Below are 24,157 nucleotides of genomic sequence, written 5' to 3'. Positions count from 1 at the left end.
ATTAGTTTAGCTCAGAAACAAATGGGCTGAGTCTTCTTATGAATGGCTTAGATGGTATTTGCCGCAGATCAAAATGTGAATTTAATGTTCATTGTCACTTGTAGACCCAATCATTTGGATTTTTTTTCTGTTACACATGATCAATAGTTGTAAAGAAAAACACTTTATTCTTATTGGTTGCGTGAAAGGATTCACCCCAAAATTTAAATGTCATTATTTACTTATTAAACATCATAGTGAATTATTTACTAAAATTGTATTTTTGGAAGTTAGATGAATTGAAATAATTTATTGGAGTTTGTTTTACAAGAAATACTATTTTCAGGTTTTCTACTTCAAAAAGTTACATTAAATGCATCACTTGCAGTCTGTTGTATTTACTAGCAATTTCTGAGACAAAATTTGTTTCTAAAACTAATACATTTCTCATGTTGTTCCAAACCTTTGTGGGTTTCTTTTTTTAACACAAAAGAGCTTTGAAAAAGTTCTCAAGGTGTTTTGTCCACACAGTCAAAATCAATGAGGTCCAGTGTTGTTTTTCTTTTACTATATAGACAGCTGTTTAGTAATTCAATGCATTCATAATAATTTTTTTTTGTTTGTTACACAAGAAAAAAAAACACTTATTATTAACATCCCTTTAATAAAAAACGACAGTAGCATATTTCCATAAATAGCCTTTATTAAATGAAAGCCATAAAATCAGTGGGAACTTATATTAGATTTAAAAAATAATAATAATAAAACTGATTGATTGCACATTGCTGTATCTGAATGTTTGATTTACAGTTTTGTGCTCGTCTGAGTCTATTAGAAACCTTACATCAGAAAGCCTTGTCTAGAAGGTTTTACTCTCATAATGTGAACCACAGAAAAGAACCACTTTATTCCAGTTGAGAAACACAACGAAAAGCAAGCAGGGCTGTAAACCTTGAAACCAGGGCAAAAGTAGCAATATTAAAAAAAAAAAAACCTGACTACCACCAAACAAAGCCACATATCCAATATTAATGTGCCATTCTTTAGAAGGGAACATGCAAACGGTCTATACTGATGCCACTCTATTAGGGATTTGAGCATATTTGGTTGAGGATAAAGCAGAAACACCATGAGGAGGTTAAACTGTTAATTACTGTTATTCTGTTATGCTGAGAGAATAAGATAAGAACAGGGTTAAGTTGACAGGCTTGTGTGTGTATGTGTACGTGCCCTGTGCAATTCAAAGGCAGGTTCTTGAAAACTGTAAATCAGGTAGAAGTGTGCATGTGTTTGTGTTAGGACGTGTGCTGTGGCAGATTCTGTGGTGGGTCAGCTGGCACATTTCCATTCTCATCAACTGGGACTTTAAGCACTGAAAGAGACAAAAGGGCCAACGCTGAAAAATTCACCTTCATAGTGTTAATACAGTCTATTTGTTATTTTAATGATATCAAGTTAGGTTAACCATATGCTGAATCACAGACTATTCTCATTTCAATTTTCTCACCTTGATTATCTTCATTTGCTAGTTTCTGGATCTCTTGCTGAAACTGCAGCTCACCATTAGGACCTGAGGGAGGCTGTCTGTTCAGTGCCTGTTGCTCCTTTTGTTTTTGTGACCTCTCCATCACTGCCTGATTAGACGTTAAACAAGCGGTCAGTTCTCTGACATCACGATGATGCATCAAAAATAACTAGAATGTGCAGTACTGATGTTGCAAATTAAATAAAATAAATTGTTTTAGTATGGCCTTAACAGTAAAACAATTTATTTATAAAAAATGTATAATATCACAATTTTAAATGTGTAATTTATAAAAAATATAATTTGTATTGTTTTAGACACACACACACTTTATTTATTTTTTCATATTATTATACAAGCATTCTTTCCAAAGAAAAATACTAATAATAGCTGAATTTTTTTTTTTTTTATATTGTACCGTATTTTCCGGACTATAAGTCGCACTTTGTTTCATAGTTTGGCTGGTCCTGCGACTTATAGTCAGGTGCAACTTATTTATCAAAATTAATTTGACATGAACCAAGAGAAATGAACCAAGAGAAAACATTACCGTCCCCAGCCGCGAGAGGGCGCTCTATGCTGCTCAGTGCTCCTGTAGTCTGTACTGAAATCATAGAGCGCCCTCTCGCGGCTGGGGACGGTAATGTTTTCTCTTGGTTCTTGGTTCTAAATAAATGCGACATAGTCCAGTGCGACTTATAGTGCGACAGTTCCTCATCATGACGTATTTTTGGACTGATGCGACTTATACTCAGGTGCGACTTATAGTCCGAAAAATACGGTAATTATATAGAGACAATACCAAGAAAAGGGCTGCAATCGATTGAAAGCAGTCTTTTACCTGCTGATATTCTCGTTTCTGGGCTTCTAGGGCTTTGCTTCTCTCTTTGAGAAGTTCCTGCTCCTGTCGTAGTTTCTCCGCCCTTCTGCCGAGATCCACCTCTCTATCCCGAAGTTCTGCCTCAAAGCGCTGCAGCTCCTCTTCTGTGTACACTGGCTTTGTATCATCCAGTGTCTTGAGGTATAGAAAGATAATGAGTTGGCACAAAACACTGGCATGTAAAGACAGTATAATCAAAATCTGGCTCTAACCTCCCATTCCTTTGCGTTGTTAAACTCTTTCTTCTCCGTAGACTTGAGGAACTCTTCAAGGCTGACCAGTCTGTCATGATTGAGATCTACCTGCAGGAAACAGCGAGAGAGGAAAAAGCTATTTGAAAGTGCACAGTTTAAAGCTAATGAAAAAAAAAAGGGACTAATGCAGTGAAAATCTGATAAAAGAATGACTATATATCTCATGCATCCTGAAGGAACAGAACAGATGGAGTCACTGCTGCTCCGCACATTGTGAAAGTGTTAAAATGCTGAAGGAGAAAGACAGATAAAGGGAAAGAGAGAGAGAATGAAAACATTTACATACACACTCCTACAAGATTTTTGCCTGGACATTCTCACGGCTTATTCAGTGTTCACTCATCGCACATTTTATACAATAAAATCAAAAGAAAAACGTGCATTTAGCATTGTCTAAACACACTCAATAAGAGTCACTGCCAAACATGTGAAGGCTTTACGTTTTGCATGACGTGTTCTCGCATCCTCAGCCTCTCCTCCTCCATCTCCATCATGTCATCCTCTTCATTCTTGGGATCATACACCTTCTCCAGCTAAGAGGGAGTAAAAAAGAAAAGATGAACACATCAGAAAGGTGCTCGCACCGGTCCAATTGTTGCCTTTTGCTGTTAAGAACGGCTTCATCAAATGTGTCATCATGAATCTTCATGATGTTTTGCTCAGGACAGCCACTAGAGCCCACTAGAGTCTTAACGGCTGACTCAGACGCAGCATAAAGAGGTCTCCATCACTGTCAATAACAGATTGCTATGATTCACCGAGCTCAAAGGTGAAACATTACCTCTTTCGTGAAAAGGGCCTCCAGCTCTTGCTCATCCAACACACCGTCACCATTCGTATCTAAGTGAGAAAACACTATTAAATTCATTTTGCCGGCTCATGGACCACTTGAGGACAAAAAGACTTACCGTGGAGCTTAAAGAATGTCTTGGGGTTGAACTCCTGTGGATCCAGCCCATCTGTCTCTTTCCACACCTCTCGTAACTGATCCACGCTTCCCTGAAAAGGAAGTAAAAAAAAAAAAAAGGAAGGTTTTGAATCAGGAAATACAACAAATACAACTCCTCTCAGTCCATCTTTCCATCCACACATCTCCTGTTCTTCATCTCCTCACCGGAGCGTTAACTTTAGGGTGCTGCCGGTGCTTTTCTTTCAGCTCCTGGATTCTCTTCTCCTCCTCCTCTCTCTTCTCCTGGTCCAAACTCTTCAGGTACTCTCTCCTCTCGTGTTCTTTCAGCATCTCGTAGCGCTTAAACTCCTCGTGACGCTCCGCATCGTAATTCTCAAGATCTTTAGTGGCCTAACAAATATAGCACAAAAAAAAATAAAAATAAAACAGTATGACTCTTCACTTTATTTAATTTCTGTTTGTTTGATTTTATTATCTATTTATAAATTATGTATTTGTATGTATTTTATGTTATATTGTGGGATTTTAACTTGTGGTGAATGGGTCTGTTATATGTGAACATTTTCTTTTGAGTAGTAAAAACTAATAAAAGAAAAAAAAGATTAGTAAATTAGATTCTGATAGAAACGGTCACACACACACACACACACACACACACAAAAAAAAAGTAGTAACAAGACGCAGGATCAGGATTTTATTTACTTGCATCTAGAAATAAATACATGTGCCCCCTTATTTATGTATTTATTTTACATTATGTATTTGTGTTTTTATGTATTATTGTTTTCTAATTTGATTACCCCTACATTTTATTTGACTCTTTTACTATATGCAATTGCTTGGGATTCTGTTAATTGGGGTAATACAATATTGTGTCATTTTCACTTGAGGAGAATGAGTCAGTTATCTGTGCCCCTGTTCTTTTGTGTAGAAAAACCTAATAGAAATACCTTAAAAAATATGAAACAAATATGCATACTATAATCTGATAGAATTGGATTGACACAAAAACAAGAAAAGAAGAAACATCAGGATTTTATTTGGCTAAAGGTTAAAATGTAGGTGCCAAACAAGTATGCACTGAATGCTTGTCAATGAATGATTTTTTGCTATTTCACATCATAGCATGTTTGGAATGGGTGTTACCGTTACGATAAGCAGCTCCAGGTCTTTGGCTTCAAATGTGTTCTGATTATGAGGGTCCAGATGTTCAAACTGCTTCAACAAGGAGACGTGATCCATCTGAACACCTGCAATCACAACAAACGTGTGTGTGGGCATCACACAAACAGATTTTTCTTGCTCAACAGTGTCACTTGAGTAATTCATGAACACACTCACTCTGTGCGTTGGTGCTGTCCAGTTTGGCCTTCAGTAACATCCGGAGGCGCGAGACCTCTTGCCTCTTCAGCTCATCCAGTCGTGTCCTCACATGGTGGCCCACCAAATCCAACTCCTTGCTGAGACGTCCGTTCTAAAACACAGGAGCTTTCCATTAAAGTACCAAGGAAATGACAAAACTCCAAAGCTAAAAGGCAAAATGGACACTGAGCAACATTAGGTATTTTCCTCATTCATTTTCTCCACAGGGATTTTAATAAAAATCACGTAACAGACAAACCAGCTCCAAGAACGAGATGAATCACAACATTACAAACTTTAATTTGAAGCAAAAAATAAAATAAAATAACATAATTTAACAAAAAAAAAAGACTAAGATACTATGTACTTAATGTCTTTTGTAAAGCAATGACCTACACATCTCATAAAATTTCACATTGCATAAAATAATAGAAAATAACAATACAACATACATTAATCACTGTACAAAAGTACATTACTAATGTAAAATACATGCTTTTAAAATAAATATTAATTCCAAAATAAAGAGTTAATAATAAAGTAATTAAAATTAAGAAAAAAGTTAATAAACCATAACCCTACACATCTCAAATTATACATAAAATAAAGAAATAAATCGTTCAACATACAATAAAGGACTATACACTGTATCAAAGTATACAATACATCATACCTATAAAATACAATACAGATGGTTAAAATAAATATAATTGTATATGATTCTTTTTAAATAAATAAGCATATGATAGATCAAATAAGTTCTGAGAGTATGTGATCAACTAGATTAAAAACTTGCTCATGACTTCTACAGAAGCGTATGCTTTAGTTTCAACTCTGAGCTCCTGTTAGGTCGGTGCTAAAGGATACTTGTACCTTATCATATTTTCTAAAGAAGAGGAATGGGACTCCTGTTTCTTCGCTATACATAGAGCATGCTTTACCTTGATGTCATCTGTGTTGGCAGACTGGAGTTTTTCTCTGAAGTGAGGGTCAGTTTCCAGCACCTCAATCACCTCTCGGAGGTAACGGTCATAGTACAGACCAGTGTCCTGAGATACGCACGTACAGCCAAAACAAGAGAGCAGGTGAATATTAAACGAGTGATTGATGCACATTACTCGTTCTAGTCTATGAGCTTGATTGAGGGCAGTCTTACCCCATTGTCCTCTGCTCTGTCCTCCTGGGGAGGGTCTTGCTTGCGGTCTATAGGCACAGTCCACACCACAAGACTCAGAGACAAAAGCAGCAGACCCTTCAAGCCTCCTGTCATCATTGGATACCTTCGATACAAAGATTAGACAGCCTTTCCTTCCACCCTTTAGAAAAGATAGAGCGGTCTCTTTTGAGCAGACAGGTTTATTTATGCAACGTTAAGTCCAAATCGATCATGACCAGAAGAAAGGAAGTCTGTTGGACAGTTTGCGAAAGCACACGTTACATGTTTCACAACAGACGCAACTTCAAGAGAAAAAACAGTCACAGTAATCTACCGACGTCTGTTACAATGTCGTTTGGTCAGAAACTGCTCGGTCTAAATCAGAGAAACAGCGGGGTTTCTTACCACAGGGTCTGATCCTGTTTGAGCGGTGACTGAATCCTGTTTCTACAGATTACTCAGCGTTACTGAATCAAAAACAAGTGCGGCCACGAGTTATGACGCAATCCAAACGCGACGCTTTCCACAACCCGTTTGTTATTAAAATAATAAATGGGGTACACTTTCTATAATTATGTTAAGCCACTTTACCAAAAATTTAAATGTAATGTAAGTGGCCCTAAAAAACTACAGTTAAACTACCGTTTATTTTTTATATTTTAATTGATTATTATTATTATTATTATTATTATTACTCCTACTATATTTACACGACACTTAAACGCAAGGACCAAGATGTATTAATTTATTTTTAGATCTGGCACGACGTTTTTTCTTCTTTCTTTCTTTCGTTCTGTCTTTTTCTTCCTTCTTTTCTTCCTTCCTTCTTTTTGTTCTCACATTTTAATTGTGCAAGATATAATGGACTTTAAATATTCCTTATTAATTTAGTTTTTTTTTTAAGATTTTTCAGCATTTCTTTCTTTCTTTCTTTCTTTCTTTCTTTCTTTCTTTCTTTCTTTCTTTCTTTCTTTCCGTCATGTGTTGTTTATATATAAAGGAACTTTGAGAGACGCACATTGTTGGCAAACATAGAAACTTTATTCATTATTAAAACTTCGAAAAATAGATATTCATTTTTATCCAACACTCTGATTACAAAAAGGGCTGAAACACTGACAAAACAGAATAAATTAAATGCAAAAAAATGTGCACACAATAAATAATATGATAATATAAAAAAGCAGAAATGTAATACATAAAGTGAAAAGCATAAACCTGAAATACGCAACTCATCACAATTACAGTTATGGCAACATAAGTTAATAAATATGGCACAAGTAAATCGCAATCCCTCAAACAAATAAATAAAAAGTATTATAAATTAGATCACTTCAGAAGTTACGTGAGACAAGACATAATGTCACATTGTGTTTAAATCAGTTTCACTGATAAATAAAAGTGAGTCGCAGAATAAATATCCCTCATACATCAACCCTGTATTAAAAGTCTATTTCTCTTAGGTCTGTGGGTGTGCTGGCTCTTTCCTCTTCAACATCACCATCACCTTTCTCCTCGTGTGCTCCTGTCCTCAGTCTCTCCCTGAGAGCGCCCTCTATCAGCTCAGAGCAGCACCGCAGCGCCACCTGTCGGCACAAGCAGCAAGAGTCACACAAATAGAGTCATAATAATAATAATAATAATAATAATAATAATAATAATAGGTAGAACAATGAAACTTTAGAACAATGGTCCATTAATGTTAGTTAATTCATTAATTAACATGAACAAACAATGAACAATACATTTATTACTGTATTTATTCATCTTTGTTAATGTTAGTTAATGAAAATACAGTTAGTCATTGTTAGTTCATGCAAATTCACACTGCATTAACTAATGTTAACAAGCACAACATTTGGTTTGAATAATGCACTAGTAAATGTTGAAATTAACATCAACTAAGATTAATAAATGCTGAAGGATTGTTCTGGCTTAGATCATGTTAACTAAAGTAGTTAACTAATATCAACTAATGGACCATTATTCTAAAGTGATACCTAATAATAATTCTCTCTCTCTCTAAAAAAAAAAGAAAAAAATAAAAAAGTAACAAGGTAACCTTAAAATAAAGTTTATCTAAGACGATAATTATTATTATTATTGTGTGTTTAGCTCTCTCTCCTACTCTCTGAGATAAATCATGGCTCACCTCATCAGTCTGACAGAGTGTGGCCAGGGCAGAGGTCATGACACTCGTCTCTCCCGCACTCTTGGCCCTCAGACCCCGCAGGGCAGAGTTCAGTGCAGCCGCAGCCACCAGTGATGGAGGAGTTCCCAGAAAGCGCGAGTCACACACACACAAGGCAATAAGTGTATCGCTGTGGCGGCGTAGCGTTGCCAGAAAGTCTCCTGTATGTGCGTCTCCGTCCCTGAGTTCCCAGAGAGTGCGCAGGAAGTGTGGGATAAAGTCCTGAGGGGTCACTGCTGCCACATCCCAGCGCAGAGTCGCCAGCACCACACGCTCCATTTCCTGTTGGAGCAAGCTTACTCTCTTTATAAAACTGTCTATATGCATATGTATATATGTCTTTTTTATTACTCATTTTACCAAAACATTTAATTCAAATGATTTCATTCATAATGGAAAAAGTGTTCAATTAGAAACATGCAAAACAGCACTATTTTCTAATGATTTATTTGCATGCTTCAGACTTTTGGACAGCACTTTAGTGAATTTGTGTTTTTTTAAACACTCACCCGCAGGTTTGATGAGAGAAAGTCATACTCTGCTGCTGCACAGAGCGTATCTGCACTAACTGTGTCACTTTCTGTCAGTTTTGAGGCCACCAGGACACAAGCTGCAGCCAGACAGGATGGAGACACAGGCAGGGATAGAGTGGACGACAGATAGCGATCCAGCAGAGAGACAGCCAGGGGAAATACAGACTCATCACAGTCACATTCACAGCACACCTATGAAAAACGACAGATAGCGAAGAGGAAGAAAGAGGAAGAGCCTCATAGTCAATGCAAACGTATAATGAACTGTAAAACTCTGTTCCTGTCATTTAGTTAGTATGCTTCATCTTGATCTGAAGTCTTAAAGTAACGTGCAATTAAAAGAACGGTTCACTCGAAAAATTAAAAGTCTGTCATTATTTATGTATGCATTTTTAAACCTGTATGACTTTCTTTAATAGAAAAATGCCCATACAGTGAAAGTCAGTACATCCACTCTTCTTTTGAAGCCTTTTGACTTTTTAATTATATGGATAAAAACATTTGAAACATTATTCTTTTTAGGTGAACCATCCCTTTAATCAGATACAGAAATGTGAAATATATTTTTCTTTAGGGGTAATAAATGGTATTATTGACATTATTGTTACTGTTGTATATTTAGAACTAGACTTTCAAATGTAATATTACTTTTATTTTTTTTATTTATTTTTTTTTTTTTTGGGCTTTATGCTGTTTTTTTTTGTGCCATGTGATTAACCGCCTGTTGTATAAAGGCATGTGGGTTTCAAACTTTGAATTGTCTGATGAAGAGTCTGCGTGCTCAAAACTTCACCTGTGTAATAGTCTGTTATTACATTTTTGTATTTATGGAGCCTAGGAGTGCAACCATGTTTTCATTACAAATATATTTTAAGTAGATTTATAAAGCCCCAAAATCTTTCTTTAATTTCATTTTTTATGATTGAATTAATTTTTAGCTTTTCAGCCACTCACATAACTCAATTTGGGAATCGCTAGTTTAAAAGATTCAACAACAAAACAAGTAAAATATTATATAAAATATAATATATATAAAATTGTATGTAATTGCATGTACCCTACTCGTAAAAAGCACTTCCAAAACAAAATTACTGATATTAAAAATCATAAACAACATACTTGATGTCTAGCACTAGTTATTAGCATGCAAATCTACCTCCATGGTCCACTTGGCCAGTTCCTCTCTGCGCTGTGGTTCTCTCTGGACGAGAGAGATGTAGAGAGGAGACGGCAGGTATCTCTCCTCTGACTGCAGGAGTCTCTGAATAACCCTCAGTCCAGAGGCGCTGGGGTCCCATGGGGCTCGGACCGAAGACTGAGTCCTGTCCTGGCCCTCTTCCTCCTCACACCACAGAGACACAGACATCACTCCTGCCAGCAATACTGACGCTGTCCCAGGTGTGTCTCAAAAGTCTTGGTTCTGAGTAGAAGAGTTAGTACAAACCTCCTTGCCCTTTTGAAAGTGCTTGTGTTTAAATGTCTCTGTGTGAGCGAGTGTCTGTGTGTTTCTTGCCTTGTTCTCAGCTGCCTTTTCTCTTTGGTCCACTTATATATCCTCTGAGTGAATGGGTGAGCACTGATAAAAAAAGAAAAAAAAGTGAGAAAGTGAAGAATAAAGAGGGGTGTGTAAAATGAGTGGAGTAAAAAAAAATCACCACAATGCTGGCTGAGCAACAATGGCATCAACAGGTGGAGAGAGAGAGAGAGAGAGAGAGAGAGAGAGAGAGAGAGAGAGAGGAGCGCAGACAAGAGAGGGAGTCGCCCAGAGGGACACCGCAACAGCTTGTCACCGTCAGAGAGCAAAGAAGAGAGAGAGAGAGAGAGAGAGAGAGAGAGAGAGGTCATCACCGTGCTGTGACAATGGAATGAATAACAATTAGACATGGATGTTTGTTGACAGTGAAGGGTATCAGATAAAGATGGTGCGATAACATTTACACATCTGTATAACAGATAAAGATTTAAAACTGCAAATGCAGTAATTCATGGACTTTGATGTATTCGGCTCTAGAAAAGTCCAACTAGTGGATGAAGGTCATGGTTTTAAAGCATTCTCAAGGCACATTCTACAAATATGGTCTTTTAACTTTAGCATTAAAGTATAAAAGTCATTTTTGGCTAAGAAATGTTAGGTAAACTATTATATAAAATCAAATTGAAGGGATAGTTTACCCAAAATTGAAATGAAAGTTCTGTCATTAATTACTCAGCCTCATGTCGTTCCGAAGTCAAAAGACCTTCGTTCATCTTCAGAACACAAATTAAGATTTTGTGATGAAATCCGAGAGCTTTCTGACCCTCCACAGACAATAAAGTAACTGAAATGTGTCTCTCAGGAACTGTGGTTTTGGTCTCACATAAGACTTAATTATTGAATTAGTTAGTGTTGTGAGAAAACAATCAAATAAATATTTATATTTATGTAAAACAGAAATGTATACACATTCATGTATATATTTAAGAAAAATATGTTTATACATTAAATATATTTATATATGATATAAATTATATGAATTCAAATATATAAATGTATTTACATGTAAATATTTTCTAAATATGTGCTGTATGTGTGTGTATTTATATATACATAATAAATGTACACAATACACGCACATGTATTATCCAAACAAAAACTTGGTTGCGATTAATTATGATTAATTGTTTGGCAGCATTAATTAATTGTATTGTATTGTATTGTATTGTATTATGTTGTGTTGTGTTGTGTTGTATTATACATTGGGAACATTTGTAAATGACAGTAAGGAAATAGAAAACAGAACTCATATAATATATTATAATAATATATTAATACAATAAGATCAACCTTTTCTAAGCACCTGAGCTTTTAAGACAGGGAGTCCAAAACATTTCCTCTGGCATTTTTTGTGACTTTCAATATTTACTTGAACTACCCTCTGAAATTTTTATTTAATATTTTAATAATTTAACAACACATGCACATATTCACAGTTCTCAGATGCCAGTTAATGTTCAAAAATGTTTCAACATGTTTCGAGCACTGGATTTTGGTATTTATTATCCCTGCAGTTTTTGTAATAGCAGCATTTTGACGCTTCATTGCATTCTCGAAACACACAGCAATGTTTTTGTCTTGTCTAGAATACATAATGAAGCCACAAAAAGCTGTTACAACAAAAAAAGCAGTACGAGTGAAACCGATAACCCAGAACACCTGATTTTCCAGGTCTGAAATGACATCAGGCTCAGAGCAGAGTGAAAAGCCCTTTGAAATCTGATACAGGAGTGTGAGACCGAGACTGAGACTGATGATGTGTAGAGCTGGAGAGTGTGTGACTGAAGTGTGTGTGACTCACGTGCCTCCTAATCACCCCGTCACCCCTGTTTTGTGTGGAATCTCATTGTCAAAGCAACTAGTCTCCCATTACGCCTCTCTGTCCCGCACAGCACACACTCGTTCCGCCCCTCCCTGTGCCTGTGGCAATCTGGTGTCCTGTTTAAAGAGCGGTGGGTCCTCATGGGATGTATGTGCAACAGACAGTGGAGCCGGCAGGTCAATGAGCCGTATTGTCTCTCTTTACAAATCACTGTCAGACACCAGTGCCCGGCCTTCTGCTCGCACTCACTTCACACACACTTCACACGCTCACACTCGACTCCTGGATGGCCCTCACAGTCACAGTGGAGACCTCAGGACTGCATTTGTCAGTGTGTCTACAGGTGGCTGAATATTTCAGAAGCTGAGTTTTTGTGAAAAAAAAAAAGTTTTTGAAAAGTTTCAAAGTTGTTTGTAATGTATAGTAATATATAAATAATATATTACAATTATTTCTGAAGGATCAGGTGACTCTGAAGACCGATGACCCAGAAAATAAAATTGTTTCTTTTTTTTTAAATTGTAATAATAATATGATAATTCTAATAATTTTAACTGCATTTTACATCAAATATATTCGGTGTTGTTTAGGTGGTTAGAAAATATTAAATTCAGTTTTTGATGTTTCTCATAAAATGATAGAATATGGAGAAAGAAATGTAAGAAATGAATGTGAATAGAGTTACAAATTCTGCAGAATATAATTCAGATAATTTAGTTTTGGAACTTTTGCATTCATATTAAAATCTTTGACATTTTAATAAATGGAAATAAATACAGAAACAAGGCAATAGTTATCATAGAGTGGATGTAAAGAACTGTTGGATGTGAATAGCATTTTTATTTTGGTCTGAGTTCAAATTTAAAATGTATCTCTATCTCTGTCTATTTAAAAAGTTTAAACTGTAGAACTGAATTTGTTTAATGGTTTGGAAAATGAGCAAACAGTTTGTTTAGATCTCGAGAGAAGCGAGACATTGTTTCCATCTAGAAAGAAGACACATCTCTGACTGACACAGTACTTTAGGACGTTATAGATGGTTGCCAGGGTGTTCTGACTGGTTGCTAGGTGGTCGCTAACTGGACCAAGTCAATTAAGCCCAAAAGCAGGTCTCTACCCTAAAACCTGATGAAGTTCTCAAATGCACAAAGAGCAGCTTGAACTACTGCAGCCCTCGAAAACTAACTAGAGCTTAACACAGAGCAGATTGAGTTTGTATGGGACTCTCTTCTTATTTTCGTGAGGTCATGCCGGCTGTAAAAGGGACAAGATGAGTCTCAGGGGTAAAAGGTTGTTTGTGTATGAGACAAAGAAGGGTGGCAGATCGCAGGGCTGTTTAAGTGCCGTGCTAAATTCATAAGTTGCAGCTGTATTCAAACAAACACAGTGGGGAAATGAAGGGAGAGCGAGGGAGAGACAGACAGAGAAAAGAGGAGGACGAACAGCAGAAAGAGCATTGAGCAGGACGGTAAAGAGGAGGAGGCGTGGTTCTCCACCCCTCATTTTCCAGCTCATTTGGTAGGACAGTGGGCAACAGTGAGCTCATTTACCCCGATCTTTTAACCCCAGTCAGACACCTGCTGTTGGAGTGTGTGAATGTGTGTGTGTGTGTGTGTGTGTGTGTGTGAGACGATGGCACTGGTGGTGAGACGGTGCCAGACAGAAACGAAACGGTTCTACAAAACATATGTCAACTGTACATTTTCTGGTTCATTCATTTGTCATTTGACTAAAATATGGATTTTTGATTTCTAAATAAAAAAGAAACCAATAAATTCAAAATAAAAGTGATCTAATAAGCTCTCATCTCTTAGTTCATTCTTCTTTTAAGAGTTTCTCTCTCTCTCTTTATCTGGCTAATCTGTTGTAATCCTCCAATTGATGACGTGGTTTTATCTGACTTTATCTGACAGAGAAGACGGTAAAAACAAATAAAACAACATAGAACATTGACTTTTACATTTTATTTTTTATGAACATTTCCGAGACATTGTTTATCATCTGAATGAATTTTTACATATAATAGAATGTTTTCAATCAAATTTATAATAAAGTGTAACAGAGAAAGCTCTTAATGACTGTATATTAGGGCATTAAGATTAAAATAATAACAATAATAACGATCTTAATAAAAGTGAAAATATTTATCTAGCATAATTGTTTTTTTTCATTCCTTTTTCAATAAAAACTTAAATCTGAATGAATATTTACGTAATGCAATTCTAATATTTCGAAGTGTTATAGAGAAAGTTATATGTTATAAGTGTTACTGAGCAAGCTTTTTGTTCTGGGGTCAAGGCTGTCAAGGTTAAAAAGCCCTTATGTGGGCGATGAATGAGAACAAAGTGGACATTTGGCAAAGAACAACACCTCAATGTCACGGACTGAATTTCAATGCTTTATTCTTTAGCCATACGAAAAAGCTTCATTTTAAAAACTACCAAAAGTAGTAATATTTAGTAGCTCTTGCTTCATTGCATGCATAACAATAGTGCACAGCATCACCTTCTAGCTGTCACTGAGTGTAACAGTAAAGGCAACATAAACAGAAAGGCAGAGAAAACAACTGATATACATTATCATACATTATCATACTGCGAGTATAGTGGATCAAACAATGAGATACCTAAAGCTCATAAATGCATAAAATATTAACTGATAAAATATGAGCTGCGACTACAATGCTCACACTATAAACTGTAAGCGTTCCCTCTCTTCATCAGCAATGCCCACAGTCATTCACACATCAACAGCATGTTTAAACAGCATGTGGAAAATACTCCGCCCTTCTTAGGAAAGTACAGGTACAGTTATTTAGATTAGTTCGCTGCAGATCTAGATTTCAATCGCAGAATTACAGTCACCATATTTTATAAACACATTAACCATTATCATGATTATTTTGTGGGATATTCATCATTAGGGTTCAATTAAAATCATCTGTTCCCGTTCTGCCAATCACATTCCGGAATCAGGGGCGTGTAGGAGTCTGTCCATTAAACGGCTGGCAGGATGACGCTCCTCTGGCCTCGGACTGAGTGAGAAGGGTGTGTGTCTCTGTGGGCTCTGAGTCCGGACTCTCTTCTGATGAGCTGGATGGGACATGCAGCCCAAGAGCTTCCTGTACTTTCAGAGACAGCTCCTGAGGACAGAGCAGTCAGAAAGCATTATGTAGTTTGCATGACCAGCAGGGGTATTTTTCAGAGCATATCAGCAGTCATATCTGTCCCATCTCACCTTGCAGTTTGTCAGCTGCAAATAAATCGCCTCTGCTCCACAGAGAACTGACTGCAGATCCAGCTTCATGGTCAGCTCATTAATGTGCTGGACACACACACACACAGGTTACACGTTTAGAATCAACTGACATTTTCCCCGTTCTGCTTTATATTTTCATGGGCTTAAACAATTCTATGCTTACCTTCAGTATAGAGTTAAAATCATGATTTGAACCAATCAGCTCCCCTTTTTGTGACTCAAGAATGGAGCAGGCCATAAGTAAGTGGAAGTTTTCACAAGGCAGACGAGTCCACAGAACCTGCAAAACACTGCTGTTGTTACCATTCAATAAAACTACTCAAATCTTGAAATAAAATACTATATAAATTGTAGATGAAAACCTTAAACTAAACTAAAACTAGTGAGACAAAAACGGAGATAAAAAATAAATAAATCTGAATAGAAATCTATAAAAGTCATATAATAATCTTAATATTACAAAATCTAAAACTAAAACTGAAATAAAAATAAATGAAATTTGAGTAGAAATAGAAAAAAAATCTAGAAATACTGAAATTAAATGGAATAAAAATACATTTAATTTCAGAAGAAATATTAAAAAGTCTAATACTACAGAAACTGAAATAATAATAAATGGGATTTGAGTAGAAATATTTAAAAAATCAAGAAATACTGAAACTAAAACGGAAATAAAAATAAATGAAATAGAAACAGAAATATAAAAAAAGAACATTACAAAAACTGAAACTTAAAAATAAATCAAATCTAAATAGAAACATATAAAAAAAATGACAATCACAAAATTGCTTACATATAAAATAAAAACAAGAACATAAAGCTACTTTATACCCAGAGCTTTTACATATACATATATACATACATATATATATATATTGATAACACTGATGAGAAGAGCATTTTTAATAATTGAATATAACAAATCATTATTAAAAATCTACATTTTGTGCTGCTTTTGTGCATGAAAATAAACTGATAGCAGATTGAGTATTCTTTTAAAGTTACTTAAACTGCAGGATATAACAGGAAACTACTGTAAGCTCACATGCTGTGTGTCAGCATATTTGGCTAAAATATATTAATTCAAATGAATTATAAACATATTATATTTAATATATCATCAATTATGATGAAAGTCATAGAAAACAATACAAATAACCTCCCTCTTACCTCCCAAAGACTCAAGATGTCTTCAAAAGAGAATTCTCTCTTAAACCAAATCAGCAACCAACGGAAACAGAAACAAAGTGAACCACTGTCCTGAGAGTCTAACAGAGAGGAAAAAAAAGAAAAAATAAATTTTTTAACCAACTGGGCCTCCGTGCATTAGCCGTTAGAGGGAAAAACACACAACTAGAAGGTAGAGGTTTCTAGAGATTAGTACCCAGGTAGTCACACAGCTCTGGATCAAGTGCTCTCAGCAGGAGGCTGAGCTGAAGCAGCTGCTGTTTCATAGCCTCTTGAGACTCTTCAAAGTTTTGGTGCTAAAGAAAGAGAAAGGCTTTATATCCACAGCTAATGCATCGATTGAACAACACAATCAGAAAACAAGTGTGTTTACTGACCACTAAATCCATAAAGCCTGTCAGACACCAGAAGGACTCCACCTCATTCTGGGTAACAAAGAGGAGAGGAGCCAGAAGATCACTCATCCCCTGGACATAACCTGAAGAGCGCAGTGAGAGAGAAAGAGTGATGAGAGACACAACAGCATCCTCTGGTGGTCTGTAGCTGGAGTTAAAACAACAGAACGGACACGCACATACCCAGATCGAAGTTAAACATGCAGTACGTCATCAGTACGTCGTGGAGCAGAGTAAGTCCCGGGTTGTCATTCCCAGAAAAGAAGGAATTGTGTCTGTCCGTTCGATTCACATCCCGTTCTGTCCAATCAAAGCGCAGGAGCAAGTCAGATGTAGAAAGTGACCGGTCACACTTGCTGTAGGATCTATGACACAGCTGAACGTACCTATGAGGCTACGGTAGCCTCGGAAGAGAGAGTTCCTCATCTCCTGATCTTCACTTACTGACTTCCACTGAACCTTCATCCTGAAATACTCATCCCTGAAGAGACAAATAACAGACGCAAAGAGCGCAATATTAGAAGAATAAGTCATGTTTTAGAAGAAAAAGAGGCAGGGTAGACACATTATTGGCCATATCTTTCAGGTTTATGTGTATGAATTAAGTTTTCGTATATATGGTAGATTAGAACGTAGAAATGTAAGTATAATTGCTGTTCTCAAAATTTGAGGTCAGTAAGCTTTTATTCATCAAAGGTGCATTAAATATAGAATGTAATAATAAAAAAAACTTTTCAAATAAATTCTATTTTTCTTCTTTTCTGAAAAGGTTTCACTGTTTACACAAAAATATTCTGTAGCACAACTGTTTTCAACATTGAAAAAAATGTTTTCTTGAGCATCAAATCATCATATTAGAATGATTTCTGAAAGATCATGTGACGCTGAAGACTGGAGGAATGATCCTGGAAATAAAGTTTTCCCATCACAGCAATAAAATACTTTTAAAATTATATTATTATTATTATTATTACTAAATTACATGAGATTACAATAGAAAACTTATTTTAAATGGTCATAATATTTCACAATATTACTGTTTTTACTGCATTTTAGTTCAAATAAATGTAAGCTCTGTGAGCATAAGAGAGTACTGACTCCAAACTTTTGGACAGCAGTTCATATCCTGTGCTAAGCTTAGGTCTAAAGAGAAAAATGACACAGGAAACCACAACCGCCTCAAATGAATTAGGTAGTCGTATGGTAGATTAGATCTTAGAAATTTACATATAATTAACCCTTCACAAAAAACTGCCCTCCTTAGTTACTGTTTCTATTTCTGACAAGTCATTGTGCCCTCACACCACACATCATGTTCTCACACAGTGAAAAATACATCGCTGAACAAAGAGGAAACTGACAACGACAGAGCAAGTTACTTTTGCTATGAAACAAAGTCTTAGCACTCAAATTTTAAATTTTTTAAGAAATTCAGACAACAAATACCGTTTTTTTGGCTCTTTAATGTATCGTGACAGATACTATTCATCTATTCACATTTACATATTTAAAGCATAAAATAAACATGAATGAACATCAGAAAATATTTTATTTCAACAGCGGAGAGATGTCAATACACACCATTTTTAAAGTTTAAGTCCACGGAAGTTAATTTACTACCTACCCTGTCTGGTTTGTCTGTCGATAAAATAGGCGGATTCGACATCATGATTGGTCAGATGACCTGTCAGTCAAACTCTTTAACAGTGGTCAGTTGCTGTTATAATTCATCCAGCAGAGTTCAGTAAGCTTTTATTCAGCAGAAATACATCAAATTAATCAAAAGGAATCATTTCAAATTAGGGCTGAAATGATTCCTCGAGTAACTCGATTACAAAAAATTATTAAGGCAAATTCCTCTGCCTCGAAGCCTCTTTTAATTTATTTTAAATCTCACGTCAGGTTATTTCGCAATGTTTTTTTTTTTATGTGACACAACGGGTTTACGTCACCCACAAAGCGGATGGAGACACAAGCGCTGCGTCTGAAATCGCAAACTGCAAGGAGTCAGCAGTGTTTTGATTTGAGGGCGCGGGCAAACGTAAAGAGAACGTTGTGGCGTGCGTCCATTGCAAGATAGAGCTGGCATACCACAACTAGGGCCCTGTGATTTCCCGATGCAGAAAAAGCGGTGGGAATCAAAAAACGGAATTTACAGTTTAACACGGAATTTGACAAATTTTGAATGAATGAATCAAAAACAGGTAATTGGACTAATATCTGTAAATATTATCATTATAATCTATTTAAATATAAATCCTGCATGTTCTGTGTGTCTCTGTTAATGAATGGAGCAGAAGCGGGACTTCCTTTATCACACACACTGAAGCGAGATTTCAGCATCTGATGTCTCACTAAATAAGGACGTGAACAAAGGAAAAATATTCGATAGCTACAGCCCTATTTCAAATGACTTCTGTTATTTTTATCCTAAAAAGGTTTCACTGCTTGCAAAAAAATATTACTGTTTTCAGCATTGATAATACTAAAAATGCTTCTTGAACAGTAAATCAGCATATTAGAATGATTACTGAATGATCATGTGACGCTTAAGACTGGAGTAATGATGATGGAAATACAGCTTTACAATCACAGGAATAAAATACATTTTAAAATATATTACAACAGAAAGCATGTATTATAAATGTCATAATATTACTATTTTTACTGCAGTTTTGTTCAATTAAAGCAGCCTCTGTGAGAATACTTGTTTTATATGAAGAAATAAACTCACTGACCCCAACATTTTTGACAGTAGTACATATCCTGTGCTAAGCTTAGGTCTAAAGAGATATAATTGAATACTGACACAGTAAACCACAACAGCTGCAAATGGTTAACTGGGTACACTTTTTTTTGTTTTGTTTTTTAACCCCTTTGTGGTTTGTGTTTGAACAAAATGTGTTTAGCTCACGTTTTCACCCGAAGGATGTCCTCTCTCTCTTTGGTTGTGCTGTCCCACGGGTAGAAGCCCAGTAAGAACTTCCACACCTCCTTCCGCAGAGATGGAACAATGCCCTAGAAAAAGCAGGAAAGGTTTGACTCAATGGTACCTTTATTGGTTTGTGGCATGTAAACAGGATTAGAAATATCGCTGAAACCAAGACGGACCCCTCTAAACACCAGCTTCTTGACCTTCTGTGGATCAGTGACACGGCCCTCTGGATCCAAAAACTGATCCCAGTTATCCAAAGGCTTTCCTCTTTTGACCTCTGGTCTGGGGCCGAGCTCTGCCCCCTGGTGGAATACAATCTGTTTTTTAAGTTTATGCACAATCGGCATTTATACACAAACAGCCAGCAGGACTCTCCGTAACTCACGCAGGTGATGAGCTCAAAGCCTGGCTCCTCATCAGCGGAGTGTGGGAAATGGGCATCTTGTGGCGAGCGGCTACCGAGGGGCGACTCTGGGTGTCTAAGAGCTCCCCGGAAGAAGTTAGTCACTTTGGAGAAGCCCCCAAACGTGGTCGCGTAAGGGTCCTGAATGAACCTCTGTAGATAGGACCAGTCGGATGGCATGTTTACAGGACCTCTGAAACTATGGCTTCAACCTCATTAAAACACAACATACATGACTTACAGACACTAGATCTGCACTGGTATCATCAAAGAGGTGCAGCTCATCGAACGACTGCGACAGGGCACCAGAATCATGCGGGTACGCCAGGAAGAGCCGACCATCCATGGGAGACCTTACGGAAGAATGTGTCACATATAGGTTCTAAGATGCAAAAGAGTTGGTTGTAAAAGATTAATTAGCATGCCACTCACGGGGCCAGTCTGATGTAACGCTGCATGGCTTTTAGCAGCTCTCTAGTGCCCCCTCGATGGAAGTGCAGGGGAGGGAGAGGATCACCCCCTCTGGTGGTCATCACCAAGAAGTTCCTGCCCAGAGAGAAGCGAGCCCTCCGGAGAGAGTACAGCTCTGAAAGGGGCAGGGAGAAGCCCCACTGACCTGCCAAAAGACATAATCGTACCTGAGCATGTAGAGTATGTAAACACAAGCGCACTTCAACTAGGGGTGAGGGAAAAACATTGATACAGCTTAGTATCGCAATATTTTCCGTGGCAATACTGTATAGATAAAGGGATGCCAAGTATCAATCTTTTATTATACTATTTGGTAGAATAATAAAATCTATTTCATTACAGCCCACAAGATGTTAGAGCTGAATTTTTTTATGATGAGGTCATGCAGTAAGTTAATAAAATAATGATGGTGGCATCGCGGAAAGTTATGAGGAAAGCCCTGTCCACGTTTAAATCTGATGTAAGACTAATGTTTTATTTAATATAAATTTAACAGTAATTTACTTTCAAATGCCCCAATTGCTGAAATGTCCGACTTTGCACAACTTTTTTTGTACAAGTTGCATTGTTCAAAATCCCTGTAGTAGCACAGCAGTGCATATTGGTCTACATTTAATTAATGTGGACTAGATAAGACGGTAATACAAAATTTAATTTGCCAGGTGCATGAAACATTATGACAGGTTTTCAAGAAGTTGGTCAGTATGTCTGCTTGACAATCCCATTTTGCATTGCAGCAATACAATTGAAGTGAGATAAAGAAACATACATTTTATTTTTAGTAAAAACAGATCTTTACAAAGTTTTCTTTTGGGGAAATAATTTGAAGTTGCAAAAAGGTAAGAAATTACAATATATCCCAATATATTTAAAATAATAATAATATTGTATTGTGATAAAAGCGTATCGTGAGGCCTCATCTGAGATGCACCAGTTTGGCGCAGTACCTGTTTCTCTGACTGGTGGATGCTCTTGCCGTCTTTCCTTCTTGACTGTACTGATGACGGCCCAGTCTGGCTCATAGCCCGGGTCAAACTTAGTTTCCTCTTCCCCTCCTTCCCCGTCCTTTCATGAAACAGAATATAAGAGAGAATAAGAGAAGAACAGATTTTTAGCAAACAGAACACCATTCAAGAATTTGGAGTTAGTAAGTTTTTTATTGTTTTAATGTTTTTGTTTTTAACAAAGCTACATTTATTTGCTCAAAAATGCCTTAAACACTAATACTGCAAAAATACTATTACAACTGTGTTGTATTTTAATATATTTTAAAATGTAATTTGTTAATGTGAGCAGCAGTCATTATTCCAAACTTCAGTGTCACATTATCCTTCAGAAATCATTGTGATATGCTGATTTAATGCCATTTACATTACATTTATATTTAGTCATTTAGCAGATGCCTTTATCCAAAGCAACTTACAAATAAGGACATCAGAAGCACTCAAAACCAACAAAAGAGCAGTAACAGGTTACTACTATGACCCAGTAAGGCTAATGCAGTACATGTAGCTAGGATTTTTTTAAATGATAAATAAAAGAAAACAAGAAGATAGAATAGAAAACAAATAGAGCATGCTCATGTTAAAGGATCTTTTTTATATAAAGTAAAAAAATGAATAAATAGCAAAAGAATACAGAATGCTGTTAGAGGGTAATTTTTTTTTTTTTTAATAAGAAGAACACAAGTAGTTAGAATTAAACAAGAATAGAGAGTGGAAGTGTTCGAGGGGCAGGTATTTTTTAATAAATAAAAAGTAAACACGTGGATAAAATAGAAATAGATTAGAGAGGGCTAGTGCTGAAGGGTCATGTGTAGATGAAAGAGGTGTTACATCGGCTGCTCAGATTGAGTTGGGCAGGTCATGACTTGCCAAAGTATTTTTATAGAGATGTATGGTTTTATTGTATGTGTGCAAATATCTTCAGTAGGACAACACAGTATAATTTCCATTAATTTAAACGACCTTTATTTCCATGACTTTACAAATTCCCCAAAAAACAGTTTTTACATTGAGCACGTTAAATTCAATATTGATTTTAAAGGAGCATGAGACAAGTGAAGTTTGAAGTGTCCCATCCTCTACTCAAGTCTTTCTCTTACCAACCTTTCTGGTGTAGAAGACAGCAGGAGCATTTCTCACATCCTCTTCGACCGGGCTCCACTCCAGCGCCGGCTCTCCACCCTGGAAGAGTTTCAGTGTCATTTTTTAAATGGTGTTAACAGACAGAACAAACATTTACTGACATATAACTTGATTAATAATACAGAAGCACATCAAAGTGTTTAATAATGGCATATGTTAATCCCGATAGTGTTTTGATCATACCCGCTCAACTATCCGGATGAAGCCGGGGATTGTGGTGTCCTGATTGCTTCTTTTGGCATTGGTGTGGAGGTAAACACCCTCCTTCTCAAAGATCAGCTGATCAATGACATAATACATCACACTTTTACAACAGGACCATATGTCAGCCAAAACTACAGAGGAATACTTTGAAACAAGCGGCCAATATATACGATCATCCTTAAGTTTTGATCATGTCAACAGCATTAAACAGATTGTAATTAATTTAAACGTTAGCTTTTTAATTAGTTTTTCTAATAACAAAACAGTAAAAATATCAGTCCATCATAGAGACATGACAGTGACTAAACCTTCGGGCTTGAACGACATGTCAGCAGTCAGCAGTCATCAGCCTGGGCTATCGCTAACTAGCTTCAGCTAGGGAAAAACGGTCTTTTCCTGAGATGTTAAATGCGTAAAAAGGTAAAAATGTATATATGGCTTTGTATGATGTCATGTCAAATATGACATCGTCGATCAAAACTTAAGGTTACTGACAAACAATATCGCTACTCACCTTGTAACTCTCTGGCTTCGCCTCCATTCCTCCTGCTGCGCTCGCTCGCGTAGTTTGACCAAAACAATCACACTTCCGGTTTTTTCCTGGATGACTCCGCCCACCCCGCCGCAGCAGCCAATCAGAAACTGATAAAGCATGACGTTGTCTTTATTGTGTTGTTTTTGAAGATGGTAATAAGTATGATGTTATTAGCATATATTTGTTGATTTTTACATACTATAATGGTAATACAAAGGTAATACAAATAATAAAAAAATAGATTATTTGTAAAAATAAAAAAATAAAAAAGGCCTCCCCGCTGTCACCACAGATTCTGTCATAATTTAACCCTTTTTATGTCTTTTCAAACCCACAAAATTAAGACTTTTTTTAACACACATACACACAAAGAGAGCCAGAATGACAGTCCGCATTTACTTTCATTGCAATGAAGACTGATGCTCTCATTCTGGAGGCTGTCAATCTCAGTCAGTAATGAAAGACAGTCATGTTT

General features: G+C 36.5%; 3 protein-coding genes across 4 annotated transcripts; all 3 read right to left on the bottom strand.

Moving 5' to 3' along the window:
* Window positions 1–664: 664 nt before the first annotated feature.
* Window positions 665–6,614, bottom strand: LOC127953655 (nucleobindin-1). Of its 2 annotated transcripts, none has more exons than XM_052552906.1 (13): window positions 6,472–6,614; window positions 6,067–6,190; window positions 5,852–5,959; window positions 4,890–5,022; window positions 4,695–4,798; window positions 3,753–3,938; window positions 3,547–3,637; window positions 3,420–3,478; window positions 3,079–3,171; window positions 2,597–2,686; window positions 2,346–2,519; window positions 1,487–1,613; window positions 665–1,351 (listed from the first exon to the last, which is right to left on the bottom strand). In XM_052552906.1, the coding sequence occupies exons 2-13, from the start codon at window positions 6,181–6,183 to the stop codon at window positions 1,275–1,277; spliced, it is 1,359 nt and encodes a 452-aa protein (XP_052408866.1). In that variant the 5' UTR covers window positions 6,184–6,190; window positions 6,472–6,614; the 3' UTR covers window positions 665–1,274. The 2 variants fall into 2 exon arrangements, with proteins under 2 accessions (XP_052408866.1, XP_052408865.1); XM_052552905.1 differs by having other exon boundaries at window positions 6,067–6,226; window positions 6,472–6,608.
* Window positions 6,615–7,096: 482 nt separating this feature from the next.
* LOC127953670 (G1/S-specific cyclin-D2-like) lies at window positions 7,097–10,277 on the bottom strand. The gene is made up of 4 exons (XM_052552936.1): window positions 9,947–10,277; window positions 8,767–8,982; window positions 8,219–8,539; window positions 7,097–7,652 (listed from the first exon to the last, which is right to left on the bottom strand). Exons 1-4 carry the CDS (start codon window positions 10,154–10,156, stop codon window positions 7,509–7,511), a joined length of 891 nt encoding a protein of 296 aa, XP_052408896.1. The 5' UTR covers window positions 10,157–10,277; the 3' UTR covers window positions 7,097–7,508.
* Window positions 10,278–14,531: 4,254 nt separating this feature from the next.
* LOC127953640 (TBC1 domain family member 17-like) lies at window positions 14,532–23,762 on the bottom strand. Its single transcript, XM_052552881.1, has 17 exons — window positions 23,662–23,762; window positions 23,127–23,222; window positions 22,905–22,982; window positions 21,744–21,861; window positions 20,758–20,941; window positions 20,567–20,678; window positions 20,308–20,478; window positions 20,099–20,224; window positions 19,902–20,005; window positions 17,374–17,468; window positions 17,171–17,287; window positions 16,970–17,070; window positions 16,789–16,888; window positions 16,575–16,672; window positions 15,568–15,684; window positions 15,384–15,470; window positions 14,532–15,288 (listed from the first exon to the last, which is right to left on the bottom strand). Exons 1-17 carry the CDS (start codon window positions 23,686–23,688, stop codon window positions 15,118–15,120), a joined length of 1,902 nt encoding a protein of 633 aa, XP_052408841.1. The 5' UTR covers window positions 23,689–23,762; the 3' UTR covers window positions 14,532–15,117.
* Between the last annotated feature and the right edge of the window lie 395 nt (window positions 23,763–24,157).

The sequence above is a fragment of the Carassius gibelio genome, chromosome B3 (genome assembly GCF_023724105.1).
Source record: "Carassius gibelio isolate Cgi1373 ecotype wild population from Czech Republic chromosome B3, carGib1.2-hapl.c, whole genome shotgun sequence".
Lineage (NCBI taxonomy): Eukaryota > Metazoa > Chordata > Actinopteri > Cypriniformes > Cyprinidae > Carassius > Carassius gibelio.
Note: the sequence above shows the minus strand (reverse complement) of the source record. Positions and strands in the feature narration are given on the sequence as shown.